We start from the raw sequence: 15849 nt of genomic DNA on the forward strand, positions 1-15849 counted from the left end.
CACTGCCCACAGTGGGTAGTCCTTCCTTCATCAAGTAGCAACAAGAAGATTCTCCACAGACATGCCCACAGGCAAATTTGATTCAGCCAGTTTGTGTTGAGTTGAAAAGAATGAACCAGCACACCACCCAAGTCCATTTAGACTTCACTGGACCCTGCCCAGCTAAGACCTGTTCATTCTGTTGAATCTAAGCAGCACTTACTAGCAACCTTACCCCAACACATTCACAAAAAAACCCCTTTGACTTTGATTTTTCAAGATTATAGTTGCCTTTGCTAGGTGCCCAGCAAATAAACAGGAAGCCCAGTTAGGGTGATGGTTTCTGGTGACATCTCTAAAGAGTAAGGCAAAAACTGAAAATATCTTTCTTCTCTCTGTCCAAGATGACTGTCAGCATCTTGCAACCTGGAAGAAGTAGAAAACTTCTCTACTCACATGTAGCAACTGTCACATACAGTCAAGGTGGCAACAGCTGGGCTTATTGCTCTGGGACAGATGTGCCTAATCTGAGCTTATTTTGCTACTTGCTTACAAGTGGGGGTTACATGCTTTCTTCTTATCCCTTATTTGTCCATTCAGTGGAGATATTGGTTGTGCCTTCCTGAGGGATCAACATTATAGTACAAATGTTGGAAAGGTCAAAGACTGTGGGCTTGAAAACAGTGACTTGCATCCCAGCTCCCCTCCTTATGTCCTTCACTCTGCTTTTTGTGAAGGGCATTAAACCTAGGGCTCTTTTAAACAAGCCTAACTCTTCCAGGACGAGCTCGGAAAATGGGGATGACAATGTCTACCTGCAGAATCGTTAGAAGGAAAATACAGGACTTTGTGAGTAGGCGTGTGCCAGGTGTGGATGGGCAGGCAGTTAAGGAAGTAATCTGATATGTTAATGAACTAATCAGCTCCCGGCATTATTATCCACCCATTCCCTCAGTTTAGTTAGATAAGGGGTGTGTTCTACTGTCTGTAAACTGTAATCCTCACTTTGAATCTCTTCCGTGGGGCCTACAGGGAGAAATACGCGAGGACCCTTTAAGGGGCGGGGCCGGGAGAGGGGTGGGGCGGGGCTCCAAAGCCCACCGGAAGGAAGTCGGGCTAGCACATCAATTTGGGGCTATGCTGCTGCGTCCGCTATGTAGCTGGGCTTCCCGATCTCTTCGTAGCGTAAGCCCCGGAAGTCCTGGGAGCCTCATTTCGGGCACCGGGCCGCTGTGGGCACCTCACCGCGCCTTGCCTCCGGGTAACTAGTACTTTTGTGCCACCTCGTAGGGGTCGCGCTGGTCCCCTCCTCCTCCACTGCAAGTCACCGGATTTCTCCGAAGCCCTAAGGAATTGGGAGGACCTGTACTTGGGGCTCAAGCACGGCTTCTCTTCCCGTTTCCTGGTCAGATTCTTAAGGCCTTAGGAGAAAATGGGGCGGGAGCTGCGTTTAACCAGCTCTCAGTGGTTCAGGCTTCTTACTTTCTCTTACTCTTCCCAAATGGAGCATTGGTCTCCGCCTGCTGCCAGGGGTTGGCAGTGTTGCCAGCCTTGGCCTAGAAAACAGACAGCCTGCGTCCCAGCCCTAAGCCCAAGCCCACAGGCCGCCCTTTGGAATCCTTGTGTCCACTGTGAAGATCCTAAGCACACAATACAGGTGAAAACAAAGTAGAATATACCAAGCGAAGGAAAGTAAGCACGCACAAATGGACCTGGACCCAGGCAGACATCAGACAGTGTCATATGCAAGACCCAACCATAGAGGGTCCCGAGAATGGTAAACATTTTTAAAGTCAAGAAGCAAGCATAAAAAGGACTGTTTGTGTGGTTATTTATCAGATTGGCACAGAGAAGAGTGAATAATTGAAACATCAACTTCCTTTCTTTTTTTAGATAAAGATAGAGAAAATGATAAAGAGAAAAAAGCAGTGGTAAGTTCCTCTTTGCATGTATTCTCCAGTGTAGAATAATTTCATTTTTTTGAGCCGGAGCGTGAAGCAATATGTGCACACAGTGAAAAAGCAGCTACGAGATGATATCTATCTCTAAATAAAACGTGAAAAAGAGTAAGCGTACATTTCAGTTAGGGTGCGCTTAGCAAGCATAAGGTGGATCCCATTCTCAGCACCAGAGAAAGATGTGGGGTAGATTCTCATCCGTGTCACTTATAATGGTTGGAGACTAGACTCTGCCTCCGGAGGAAAGTGGAGTTGTGGCACAGGCACAGGACCTAGGGCTAAGCTGCCTGTGTACGTTGACAGCACACCCTTCCATTTTTGTAAGCCCCTGTTTCTTATTTTTTTTTTGTGAGCACTGGGGAGGTTGGGGCTAAGTTTTGCATATGAAGTGCTAGACACATAGTAGGCCTTCAGCAAGCAGTTGAAAGACTCATAGATGAGAAATGTGCATGGGGAAGCAGGCCAAAAGGTAATGGTGTTTATCTTTGAATTGAAATTATGGGCGATGCGTTCTATGTGGTGACTTAAATTTCTTCTGTGGGCATACACCCCTCATCAAATATTTTTTAGACATCACTTTAAGAAGGACCCAGGCACAGGCTGTGGTGGCGCATGCCTTTAATCACAGCACTGAGAGGCAGAGGAAGGAGGATCTCTGTGAATTCAAGGCCAGCCTGATCTACAGAGGGAGTTCCAGAATAGTCAGGGCTGCCCAGAGAAACCCTGTCTGGAAAAAACAAAAAAAAAACAAAAAAACAAACAAAAAAGATCCAGGCAGAGGCTGGGGGGTGGGTGAGGCTCAGTGGAAAAAGTGCTTGTTGCCTAAGCATGGGGACCTGAGTGTGGATCCCCAGTCCTTTCATTAAAAGCAATGTAGGTGTCTGTCATTCCAGTGCTGGGACACAGGGGCAGGAAAAATCCCAGGGATTCACTGGCTAGTGAATCTCTTCAGGATTTTCTGGCGGGAATAGGGTAAGTGTTTTTTAACTGTCTTTGAATAGTATGGAAGTCATTGTAGTGAACAGGAAAGAATTATCAGATGTAGAGTGACGTCCATCTTGAGTTCCTTTTGTGTATCCAGGAGAGAGGAAAAGTTGTTTTCAGGGAAGAGCAGCAACAAAAGGCCCAGTAGTGCCCTGTGGGGTTTCTTCTTGCCTTTCACTTACTCCCTTGGGTTTATTTAGTGTTTACTCTGGGTCCTAAAGGTACAAACTGACAGGGGTCTGGGATTAGAGGGTGGCCTGGCATCTGTGGGAAGTGTCACTGTCCATTTCTGGATACCTGTTAGGTCCAAGGCTGGGGACCTTTGCTGCCAGTCAACAGTGTACTTGCTAGGGAGAGTTTTATATTGGGTGTGGCGGCCTGTTGTGATAGGTGTTATAATGGAGAATGTGACAGGTGCTGCCTGAGGTCATGAGAAGGGGCCTGTTGGGCCTGGGTGTAAATTCCACCCACCTGCCTGGATTACTGCCTCGGCAAGTCACCACAAATCTGCGGATACCTCCAGCCCTGGTGTGAAGCAACAGGCCACTATGTGATAGAGTATGTACTTCTCTGTGTGACCCAGAGGATGTGTAAGAGTGTTCTCAAGGACCAATTTGTCTTATGCTGAACTGTGCATCTCTTGTGATCTGCCGGAACTCAAACCACTTGGTCTATCAATCACCAGGGGTGCCAGGCTGAGCCTTAGAATGGTTGGGCATGCCTCCCCAGGTGGCAGCCATCATACCGAGGGTGTACGTTCAGTCTGGTTTCCCTTTTGGACCCCTTCTGTGAGCTTCAGTTTTCTTTTCTGTGAAGCATGTAAGGATCAACTTCCCAGATTCTGGGGAGGTTAAACAGGGTGGCAGAGGCTACCCACCTGTGGCAAAAGTCTCTGCTGCTTTTTTCCCCTCCTCTCCTTTGCTAATACCAGTCAGTGACTGAGAGCTTCTCTGTAGTCAACGAGCTGGATCCTAGACAGCATACGTGTGCTTTTCAACCTCAAAGCCATTGATAGACTCAGGTTAAGGAGTCACTTTCTATAGCTGACACATGGCGATCTGAAGGGTAGAACTAGGGAAGGGCTCAGAACTTGACAGGGCAGACAAGCTGTGTGTGGGTTCAGGTGACATAAGGGGATGGGGTGTTGGCTTGGACTGAGGATGTAGTTCAGTGGTAGACAACTTGATCGGGATGTATGAGGCTCTGGGTTTGACCCCCAGCTTGTTAACAAAAAGAGGGACTGGGTCTGGTGTGGATGCATCACCCGGGTTTGTCAGTAGGGGGCAGGATGGGGGATGCTTTTGCTGTTACTGCTAAGTATGACCTTGGGGGATTCCCGAGGCAGGGTTTTGGCTTGCCACTCAAACTCCTAGACTGAACCACGGAGGCTGTCTACCCTAACCTAGTTTTTCCCTCATGTTCCTCGGGATGCTTGATTTCTATCCCTAATGTACATCTGTCTTCTGCCAGGTTTGTGTTGAGGGCAATATTGCAAGTGGGAAGACAACATGCCTGGAATTCTTCTCCAACACAACAGACGTCGAGGTATGGCGCTCACACTGGGTTTGAAGGAACCTGAAATGCCTGAGTGGAATAAGTTATGCAAGGCACAGACAGCTCTGTCCAACTGAAGGATGATGCCAGTCCCCAGTGCAGTCCACACGTGTGATCTAGTGTTTTTAAAAGCCTCACGGAGTGAAGCAAGAGGAGCACTTTGAGACATCCCAGATATTAGTGTGTCAATATGAAGTCAGTATTAAAGTGATAAATGAACTGTTTACATTCTGTGTTTCATACTAAATCCTTGGGGTTGGACATTTATTTAACACTTACAGCATTCTCAATTTGGACCTCAGATAGTCCTCAAGTCATAATTTTCAACCTAGGATTTTTTTTTTTTTTTGAATATACAGTGCTGCCAAAGCAGTATCCATTCAGTAGAAACTATACTGTGATACCTGGTAGATTAGTATATTTAATGCATTTTCAACTTGTTCTATTTTCAAGTGAGGACATAGCCCCATTGTAAACAGAGGAACATCTGTGGTCGAATTCCAAGGTCATAATGGTTGCGTGTGGCTTGTGGCCCCTGTGTTGGGTGGTGCATGTACAGATCTCCCCATAGTCTGGTTAGGAAGAATACATGTGTGAGAGCAGAGAAGGCAGGCTGCTGAGCCTTGCTCTGAGGTGTCAGTGTCTCAGCAGGTGAGTAGCACTGTGCGCAGCTGGTTATGTATTTCTAGTTCATTTAAAATTCAGCCACTAAGAATAACCTCGTAGATGTTTAAGAATCACTTCTCTCTACCGTGTGACCCTCATTCTCTGTGCTAGGTCTTGGTGTCTTGTGTCTCTTTTGTTACAGATTTAGTGTCTCTTGTCTGAAATGCTTGGGATCAGAAGTGTTTCAGATTTGGATTGTTTTTCAGATTTTAGAATATTTGATATAATATGTAATGATCTTAGAGATGAGACCCAAGTCTAAACAGGACATTCATTTATGTGTGTACTTTATGCACATGGCCTGAAGGTAATTTCAGTAGCCCGGACCAGTATTTTGTGTGTTTGACTGATCTGTCGTGTGAGGTCTAAGTATGGACTTTTCTCTCTGTGGCATAATGTCTGCTGGGAAGTCGAAGCATTTTGGATGTCAGATTAGGGATGGTGAAGCTGTATTGCAGATTTTCTGACTGCTGATTCCCTCTTCCCGTCCCTTCTTCTCTTCTTCCCTCCCTCCTTGAGTTTACTTCTATTAAAGATATATGTGGTTTGCTAAGATAAGAACCATTTTCCAGCCCTGGTCTTGTTGTGTTCATGTGCTGCTGTGCAGAGAAGAGTTGACATCGCAGGCCCCGGACAGCTGCTTAGAGGTCTGCCCGAAAGGTTGGCCTTGGCCAGCACATGGAAGCAGAGGTCGAGGGAGGATTCCCACCATTCCTGCCTCAGAAGGGAAGCTTTCTGTGCCTGGATGCAAACAGTATGGACTGTCCTGAACAACTGCTTGCTTCTTGGAGGCCTGAGGGTTTGGTAGGTTCCAGGCAGCAATAGCCTGTGCACCTCTGACGTCCCTGAACTCCCAGGTCTACTAGGTCAGCTTCCCTGGTAGACAGCATTTTGCATGTGCTGTGACAACTTGTTGCTGGGGAAATTGTGTGTTATGAGACTCCACTGGGCAAGGATACTTGGGAGGTTTGCCAGTTTCCCTCCAGGTATATTTCCTCTTTGCAGATTTGGTGCTGTACCCTCTCATGGCAGTCAATATTAGCTGTTAGTGTTGGATGATGTGTCTCATCAATCTTAGGGTCATAGCACTTGTCTTGAGTAGTGAACCTCTCAATAGAACTTGAAGAGTCCTTATGTTCTCACTATAGACCTTGGGGCCAATTAACAAAGTAGCAGCAGCAATAGCTAATATCCATGCAATGTACCATGTGTGGGGGATCATCCCTTACCCCCACATTTCCCCAGAGTATTCTTGAGTAGAAGCAGCAGGAAATATTAGTTAGAAGAATAGAGGGGAGAGGAAAAGATAGAAAATACAGGAGAGCTTCCAAAGGGCCTAGATCCTATTCCAACGGGCCCCGACTGTCTCTGCCCCAGGGTATTTATAGAGATGCCAAGGGGTGGAGCAAAAGACCTCCCCTCAGCACAGCAAGTACAGACCATCTCAACACTTGTACTCGGGCCCATGGTCAAAATGGGCTCCAACAACCATGTTAAGTGTTTATGGTATTATCTAATTATTCCATGCTTATATGTATAACCTCTCCAAGGTAAACACTCTTACCTTCGTTGAGAAGAAGAAACAAAAGGATAATTGACTTATAAAATTTATATGGTGTGATAGTTAATTTTGGGTGAGAGCTTGATTGAATTCATGACTAAAGCAGCCTCCCACACTCAGCTGTGGCTTCATTTTCTGTGGTTTCAGTTACCTGAGGTCAACCAGCATCTAAAAATATTAAGTAGAACATTCTAGATTTAAACAATTCATAAAAATTAAATTATGCATTATAGTATGATGTACCCAATGAAACCTCATGCCATCTTACTCTGTCCCATGTGAATCATCCCTCTTTCTAGCATAGGAAAAACAAACAAACAAACAAAAAACATGGCATGTCCCGGGCTTGTTGTATCTGAAGCTTCAGGCATCCACTGGGGATCTTGCAACACACCTCATGAATAAGGAGGCAGGTACTGTGCCTGGAGAGCTACTGAAGCATTATTTCTATACATGTTCAGAGAGTGTTTCCAGAGGAGACTGATATGTAAATTGGTGGGTTTACTAAGGAGGGAACATGAATGGGGACCTATAGTTGGCTGTAGGCCTGGATAGAACAAAAAAGAAAAGGATTTCCTTCCTCTTTTTCCTGCTGTGGGACATCAAAACTCCACGCTTTCCAGCCTTAGGACTTTGGGACTTAGCCTGAGGCCCAGGTTCCAGTGTTTCGGCCTCATACTTAACATTACCCCAATGACTTCCCTGGTTTTCAGGCTTTGGAACTAGACTGAACTGTGCTCCTTGTATCCCTGGAATCCCAGCTTTAGACAACCTGTCGCAAGATGGAGTTCTTAGCCTCCATAATTACATGAGCCAGTTTTGCTAATGAGCTCCTTCTTCATGTCAATGGCTATGTTCTTGTTGTTGGATCTGCCCCTGTAGAGAGCCCTGACCCATACAGTAGTGTGTATCGGGGCCAGGTCCCAGTCAGGCTATGAAACTTCAGAGCCACTCGTGTTTGTCTCCAAGCTACGAAGAGCTCGGCTGGCCTTGGTCAGCCCACTCCCCTTCAGACTGAGCTGCTTTCCAGTTATTTACAGGTCATTTTTGGAAGTCACAGGAGGGCCCCACCTAGAAGAAACTGTGGCCTTTCAGAGGCCTAGCTTGTTTGGCCCACCCTTGGCACCCAGACAGTAGTCTTGTCTGTCTGTCTGTCTCCTAAACTTGGCATGCTGTTACAGCATGTTTTCTTTCCTTGCAGGTGTTGATGGAGCCTGTGCTCAAGTGGAGAAATGTCCGAGGCCACAATCCCCTGGTGAGTGCTTTGTTTCTTGCACAGACTGCCAGCTTCCCTGTGAGTACCTAGGAACGGTGGTGCTGACACCTGAGCCCGTGCACACCCACTCTGTCCACACTGATTCAGAAGAAAGGAGAATGGCAGGTCAGAAGAAAGAAGAGGCCTGGGTGGGTGTGCACAAAGCCAGGAACCCCCTTTTGGCTGTCTTTAAGGATTCCAAGTGGCTTAGCTTTCCTTGAACCTAGTTCTAGGTCATCAGCTTCTAGAAGAGCCTCTGATTTGGGTTTGGGCTTCGCATTATCTAGTAATAGATCCTGTTGTTTACCCTGAAGCTGCCGATCTTCCTTCCCACGGAGGGCAGGGACCACAGTGTGCACGTGCCTCTTCTCCCTCCTCCACTCAGAAAGCCCCGTGCTGCCTGCTTGAAAATGATGGAGAGAAAGCAGACACTAGCAGAGGGGATGAAGAAAGGGGTCTTGGTTCTGGGCTCCATCCCATTTATAGGGGTGCTTAGTGTTTCTCAGCTAAGAAAGCTGTGGTTTTAGCAGTGCCTTGCAAGCCTCTGGCAATACCCCATGGAGTTGGAGTTCATTGAACTTGGTTCCGCAGCAGCAGCAGCATCTGTGTCTCCTGTGCTGTGTTTGCTAGAGCACAGCTGCACTGCCTAGCCTTTAGCATCTGCTCGCTCATTCATTCAGAGAGTATTTATCACATACCTTCTATGTGGTAGACACTGCTCTGCATGCCAGACACTGAGCAGTATAAAGTTTCGGTTCCCTGGCACTAATATCAGTGTGGGGACGAAGGAGACACTTAGATGTAAGAATGTGGTGGGTAAATGTGGGTGAATTGTCATCAGAGAGACTTCGCCCGGCAACTGATGGAAACAGTTGCAGAGACCCACAGCCAAATCTTACGTGGAGCTCAGAGAACCCTGCGGAAGATGGGGAGGAAGGATTGTAAGAGCCAGAGGGGTCAAGGACACCACAAGAAAACCCACAGAAGCAACTAACCTGGGCTCATAGGGGTTCACAGAGACTGAACCAACAACCTGGGTGGGAACCTCCATGGGACAGACCTAGACCTTCTGCCTATATCTTACAGTTGTGTAGCTTGGTCTTCTTATGGAACTCCTAACAGTGTGAGTAGGGGCTGTCTCTGACTATATTGTCTGCTTTTGGAACCCTTTCCTCCTAATGGGTTGCCTTGTCCAGCCTCAACATGAGAGGAGGTGCCTAGTCTTACTGCAACTTGATAGACCATGGCTGGTTGATGTCTATGGGAGGCCTGCCCTTTTCTAAAGAGAAACAGGGAGAGTGGATGGGGAAGGAGGCAGGGAGGGGGAGAGGAACTCGGGGGAAAGAGGGGAAACTGGTTGGGATGTAAAAACAACAACAACAACAACAAAATAAATACAACAACAACAAAAAGAATCTATAGTTTCTAGTTCCATGGGCTGGGAACACTTTGTCTTTGAATCTAGACATTGTATTGTGACAGGCTATGTAAGGTACAAAAAAAAAAAAAAAAAAGGAATGTGGTGGGTGTTGAAGGGAGTTGTGAAGAGAGCTACAGCAGGTGAAAGAATGCTAGATAAGACAAAAGCTCATAGTGTTTGAATAAGAATTGCACAGAGCTGTGACAGGAGTTTAACTTGTTTGCATATGGAGAAGATGGATTGTCAGCCATCTTTGGGTATAACAGAGAAAGTCCATTGGCATTCTTACTTTCTAGAAGCCATAGAGGAACTAGGGCTTAGTTATCAAGTAAAACAATTGGACTTTCAGATGTCTGGGACTAGAGGAGACACTTCACAAACCAGAAATATAGTCCTAGGAAGTTGCATTATAAGAGCGTCATCATCATCATCTATATTTCCACAACTTTCTGATGGTTGGAAGAGCAAGACCAATGCTTGTGTGACAATTATTGGCTTACCACGCTGGTCACTGATGCAGAAAATTACCTGTTTGTGCAGTCATCCAGCTTCTGACTTTGCTGAGATTTTCCTTTTACCCATGATTAGGAAAGCCTTTAGTTTTCAATGCTGAGCACTTGAGTGTCATGAGTTTACACCAAGACAAAAACAAAACCAAACAAAATAATGCAAAAAGGAAGCTGGGCATAGTTTCACATGCTTGTGACCTCAGTACTCTTGAAAGTTGAGGCAGGAAAAGTCCTGAGTTCCTGACCATCCTGGCTGTGTAATAAGACTGGGCTTCCCTGTCCTTTCCACACACCTCCAATACAACACATTGCAGAGAGAGAAGCAAAAGATTCTTAGTGAGCAGCTGGAGAAGGAAGTGTTTTTATCTGTAGGTGACAGAATGATTGAGGGCTAGCCTCTATTTAATGTAGAGTAGGTAGGAGAATGCATCTCTGGTAAGGTGACATTTGGGCAGAGGCCCACACATGAGGGAGGAAGCATTGCAGACATCTGGAGCAAGAGTAAAGAGGCAGGTTCGCAAGCCCTGAGATGGGGTCCTGCTTGGCATGTTTGCAGAACACTAAGGAAATGTATGTGGCTAGAAGCTGAGGAAGAAGGATAAGAGACGAGGATGGCAGTGGATTTCTAGGGTCTATGACCAGGATGGGGCTTTGGATTTGATTTGAATGCAATGCAAAGTCCCTAGAAGGTTTGGAGCAGAGGGAGACATTAACAAGCTCAGTTTGGCTGCTGGATGGAGAACAGACCACAGGGAAACTCAAGGTCAACTACAAATGTCTGAGTGCTTGTTCCTCGTATGGTCTGGCTGTTAGGGGGCTCTCCTATAATTGTATTCACATCTGTCTCTGCCCACCCTATTCTGAGAGCCATGCAGCTATCCTGAGTCCACCTCTGGCCCCAGCCCTGCCCATGTAGGTTTCCTGAAATGGCTTTCAGTGACTGATAGACCTGAGCCTGCAATTGCCATTTGGACACAAAGTGCTTTGTTTTTTGTTCTGCAGGGTCTAATGTACCACGATGCCAGTCGGTGGGGTCTCACACTGCAGACTTACGTGCAGCTCACTATGCTGGACCAGCACACTCGTCCTCAGGTACAGTTCAGATCTTGCTTCCAACCTTGTCAAACAAAACATCTTTCAAGTTCAGGGTGTTGTCAGATAGGGAAGTCTCATGAGGAAGTCTCTTGGGCTTGCATGCTGCACAGTCTTCTCTGACTGCAGCAAGGTCTCCTGTCCTCACAGGTGGCTGTCCTGATACCTCCTGAGCTCACGTTTTTGTAATCTGACCACTGATAGACTTAGCATCATTTAACCAGAGTGTGCTCCCTGGACTGCAGCAGCACTGTCACCCGAGGATGTTAGGATTGGACATTTCCTGGCCCCTCCCCAGATCTACTGAGTCTGAAGATCTGGGGCTGAGGTCTAACAGGCTGTCCCTTATCCAGCTGTCCAGGGCTCCTGGATGCATGTTCTGTGTGTCTGCGTGTTTGAGAACTATTGATCAGAGCTTCGTGGGGTCTGGCTTTCAGATTCTTGAAAGGATCTGATTCACCTTGGGTCACAAATGGCTAGCACTGCCTAAACCAGGTGTTGGGGCAGGACAGGACATACAGGGCTGCTTATATCAGGCCCTTGTATCAGCAGGGGTAGATTGTCTTAGGAGATAAGATGGTAAGGGAGACCAGGAGTGATACCTGTGGGCATGAGTGACACCTATGGGCAAAGCTTTGTGCACAGCAATAGCCTTTCCATGTAGGATGCAAGACACCTCTATAGACAATTATACTGGCACAGTCATTATGCTGATCAGTTTGATCCAAGTCTGGTTACCTATAGCTGTAGTTACCATTCTTCTATTGGTATAAATCGTTTCAAATTGACAGACATGACTAGAATCTTTGGATGAATTTCTCCTTCCCCAAATGTTTCCCTAAGTGATAGAGAACAGAGCACCTACAGTTATCACCTTTTCCCTTGGCTTGCTCTGCTCTGCCTAAGTGGGCACTCTAAATTATATTCAACGATATGTGAATATTATGGGATATGGGCTGACACCTGCTAAGGAGGCAGAGACAGCTGGTTGGACTCAGCAGGAGAGAGATGGCTGAAGAGGGGGCCAGAAAACGACAGGCAAAGGAAGATAGGGGCAAGATGTACAGAAAGGATAGGAGGAAGGATGGGTGGGCAGAAGTCCTGGAGGGCGGACAGGTAAGCGGAGAGAGTGGGTTGTAGGTTTGCATGTGCCTGTGGCTGCTGCGGGCCACTCTTTGTTTGTCCACTAGGTGTCAGGGTACAGGTTCCTCCTGCTTCCCAAAAGGGTGTTGTAGCTGAAGGGAACGATGGTCCATGCAGGGTGTGAGCGACTTGCAGAAGGGTGGTATCCAGTCATCCCCTTGCCTGCTGGGCAGAGAACTTCGCAGTTTTAGCAGGCCGAGCCTCCAGAATGCCTCCCAACCCTAGCCTTCTGGGGCTCTGCTTCAGACACTCTGGTCTTCAGGTAAACAGGTTTCCCGTCTCAGGGTTCCACTCACCAGACTGTGCCAATCGGACAGTACCGGGCAGCATCCTAGTCGGGTCTCCCCTCTGCTATGAAAGCTGTGCTGCGGTGCGGCGGGCAGCCCCCCCCCCCCCATCACTGCCTTTACTGCCTTCTTCGTCCTCCCAACTTCAGGATGGGTCCGTCAGGTCCGGTCAGGGTGGAGGGAGACGCACAGGGATTTGATTTGACTTCTGCCATCCTGTCACCCTCTCCTCACAGTCTTACGATCAGCAAAGATGGCAGGGACACAGGACAGGGTGAGAGGGGTGGGGCAAGTTTTCAGGCTTTATCCCCTTTGTCACCTGAGAGTAAATCACTTTTTCCATTCCTTTAGATGTCACCTGTACGGTTGATGGAAAGGTCAATTTACAGTGCAAGATACATTTTTGTAGAAAACCTGTATAGAAGGTACTGTAGTTTGTATAGTCGGTTATTTATTAAACCACTGATTTTGTGTATATGTGTGTGTGTGTGTGTGTGTATGTGTGTGTGTGTGGGGGGGCAAAGGACAACCTTGGTGTTGGTCCTCAAATTATCTATATTGCTTTAATTTTTTAAGATTGATTTTATGAGTGTATGAGTGGTTTTTATGCTTACATGTATGTATGTGTACCACATGTGTGCCTGGTCAGAAAAGGGTATGGGATCCCCCGAAACTGGAGTTACAGACAGTTGTGAGACACCATATGGGTGCTGGAAACCAAACCTAGGTCCTTTGCAGTAGCAACAAATGCTGTTAATCACTGAGCCATCCCTCCAGCCCTCTGCCTTGCTGTTTGAGACAGGCTTTCACTCACTGGCTTAGTTATCACTGACTAGGCTGGCTGGCTGGCCAGTGTATTCCAGGGATCTGCCCGTTTCTACTTCCCAGTGCTGGGATTGCAAGCAGATACCATCATGCCTGTGCTTTTTACGTGGGATCTGAGAGTTGAACTCGGGTCCTCAGGCTCACACAGACACTTTACTAACAGCTATCTCCCCAGCCCTAAACCACTGATTTTGGAGCTTGCCTATTCGCCTGACAGATATGGAGTACCAACAGTATTGATGAGTTTCTGTTGATTTATAATATTGTATAACAAATAACCACAAAACCCAGTGGCGATAGCCACCTTCCTTTATGGCCAGGTCAGTTGGGAGTTCATCCAGGTGAAGGTAACTCTTTACCTTGGCTGGGCTTAGCCAAATGTCTGGGAATGGGCTAGACTAGAATGGGCTTGGCTAGGGTAACCCAGGCAACTCATTTCTCTTCCTCTTGCCTGTTATCCCCTCTGGGACCAGAAGCAAACATGGGCCTTTCATCTCCTGTGGATGGCATAGGCAAAAGTCCCGATGGAAATACACCAGCACTTTCACAGTTCCCTTGCTGATATTCCTCTGGTCCTGTGTTCACAGGAGCCCAGGTTGGTAGGCGAGAGGAATTCCATGGCACAGTGCAAGTCTATTGGGAAGATGAAGATTCAGGATGACTAGAGTAGTCAGTCTGCCTAGTGTTTATTTGAGTTGTGATTTTTCACTTAAAGCTGGCTTCTGTCCTCATGGGCTCAATCTTTCATCTAGATGGAAGCCTGGAAGGCTTCTAGTGACCCATCCAGTGCTTTGGCCTCTAGCAGGGGTGGGAGTGGGGATGGGCTACATTTCTATGCTTAGGTATTGATGATTTGATGGGTCTTAGAGGGAATGCCTTGCAGACTAAAGTCTGAAGTTTCAGCCCTTTCTGAACTCTTTCTTTTAGAGCTGTGTGCCTGGTTCCTTGTCCTCATCAGGGCCCCCATTCTTACCACCTCTTCTGCTTTGAGCTTCCAGTGTTACTGTCACTTCTTAGAGAGCTGGTCCTGATACTTGTGCAGGATGTTCCTGGCCCTCCCATCCACAGTGGTCCTTATTGGTCTGCTGGTCCTGATGTTTGTGCAGGATGTTCCTGGCCCTCCCATCCACAGTGGTCCTTATTGGTCTGCTGGTCCTGATGCTTGTGCAGGATGTTCTGGCCCTCCCATCCACAGCGCTCCTTATTGGTCTGCCCCAGCCCTCCCTGACCATCTCTCTCTCTCTCTCTCTCTCTCTCTCTCTCACTTTAAAAATATTTATTTATTTTTATTTTGTGTGTGTGTATCTAGTGCCAACAGAGGTCAGAACAAGGTACTAGATCCCCTTGGACTAGATCTGTGGACAGCTGTGAGCCTCCACGTGGGTGCTGGGAATCGAAACCTGTCCTTTACAAGAACAGTTGCTCCCTGACCGTCTGGCATAGTTGGGTAGAGCCTCCTTGGTTTTGCTTTTTGTGTGGTGCCGTGGATCAAATCCAGGTCCTTGAATATACCAGACATATTTTACCACTAAGCCACGTCCCCAGCCCGCCCCTTGCTACTTTTAATAGTGATGTCCTTAGTAGTATTTAAGACATTTATTTCCATTATTAACATTTGGCTAATTTTAATATATAAAAGTGGCAGTTTCATGTGGCTCAGCTTAATGTGATTATTTCCTTGCTGTCACTTGTCCCCAGCTGGATCATATGCTCTTTGAGGGCAGACACAGTCTGTGCTTTACTACCCTAATCGGAACAAGCATAGAGAGCCCTGCTCACTGCTTGTTCACGCTTGTTAGATGGTTTTGGCCTCTAGCCAACTTGTTCCTTGGTGCCTGCCTTCTCTTTCATACACATATTTTTGAGGGAGCAATGCTCCTGCTGGTCCTGAGCTGCTGTGTATTGTGTGGTTGAGTCTGCTCTGCTTCCCCATCCCTACCTGGGCATCCCATTGACATGCAAGTCTCCTTAGTACTGCTGGCCGGGCCTGGGACTCTCTGGATTTGTCATCTCCCTTCTGGTTGAGGATTATGATGTAAGGAATGAGGCCCACTATGCCAGCCACTGTGTATTACAGGGAGTGCTCCAACCCTATGCCTTGGCCCTTTCCCTGGAGAGTAGGCCTTCTGCCATGGGAACAAGATTGAGTTCTGAGAGTTGTCCTTAGGACCAAACATTTATGGTGCAAGATTCCCTCTTTCCTGCACCTAGCCTGTGGTTTCTATTTCACAGGTGTTGCCTCTGGTTTGCTGGTTTGGGTTTTATACTCTTCTTTGTTGTAAAGAGCTCTAGGTTTATTTCCAGGCCCAGAGTGGAGCAGAAAACCAAAGACTTTCTGTTTTGATGGTGAAAAGTGTTTTGGACCAGAGTTGCAGAGAACCAATGGGAGAAAGAACGGAATTTGGGGTTCCTGTAAGGTCACTCTTCTTGTAACTCAAACATACCCAGTGCACCAGATTATCATAATGGGGTGCTATAGAGAGAGGAGATTGTTTAGAGCTTTCTGCCCTCCGTCCCCATCTCATCCTGCTGTATGAGCACTAGTCACCAAAGGCAGAAGGTGCTAAAAAACTAAATAAAGAGGCAGATAGATCCAGATTTGTGCAAAGTGGCACA

General features: G+C 47.0%; 1 protein-coding gene across 2 annotated transcripts in view; it reads left to right on the top strand.

The window, feature by feature from the left end:
- Positions 1-15849, top strand: part of Tk2 (thymidine kinase 2) — a 96725-nt gene that overhangs the window by 73313 nt on the left and 7563 nt on the right. Inside the window, exons 1-6 of one of the 2 annotated variants that reach the window (XM_059264241.1) lie at positions 1092-1240; positions 1873-1910; positions 4392-4466; positions 7904-7957; positions 10889-10978; positions 12760-12833. In XM_059264241.1, the coding sequence (XP_059120224.1) occupies positions 1117-1240; positions 1873-1910; positions 4392-4466; positions 7904-7957; positions 10889-10978; positions 12760-12833 (455 nt within the window). In that variant the 5' untranslated portion in view covers positions 1092-1116. Of the gene's footprint in view, positions 1-1091; positions 1241-1872; positions 1911-4391; positions 4467-7903; positions 7958-10888; positions 10979-12759; positions 12834-15849 lie in introns of those variants that run through there. The other variant, XM_059264242.1, reaches the window with a different exon arrangement.

The sequence above is a fragment of the Peromyscus eremicus genome, chromosome 5 (genome assembly GCF_949786415.1).
Source record: "Peromyscus eremicus chromosome 5, PerEre_H2_v1, whole genome shotgun sequence".
Classification (NCBI taxonomy): Eukaryota; Metazoa; Chordata; class Mammalia; order Rodentia; family Cricetidae; genus Peromyscus; species Peromyscus eremicus.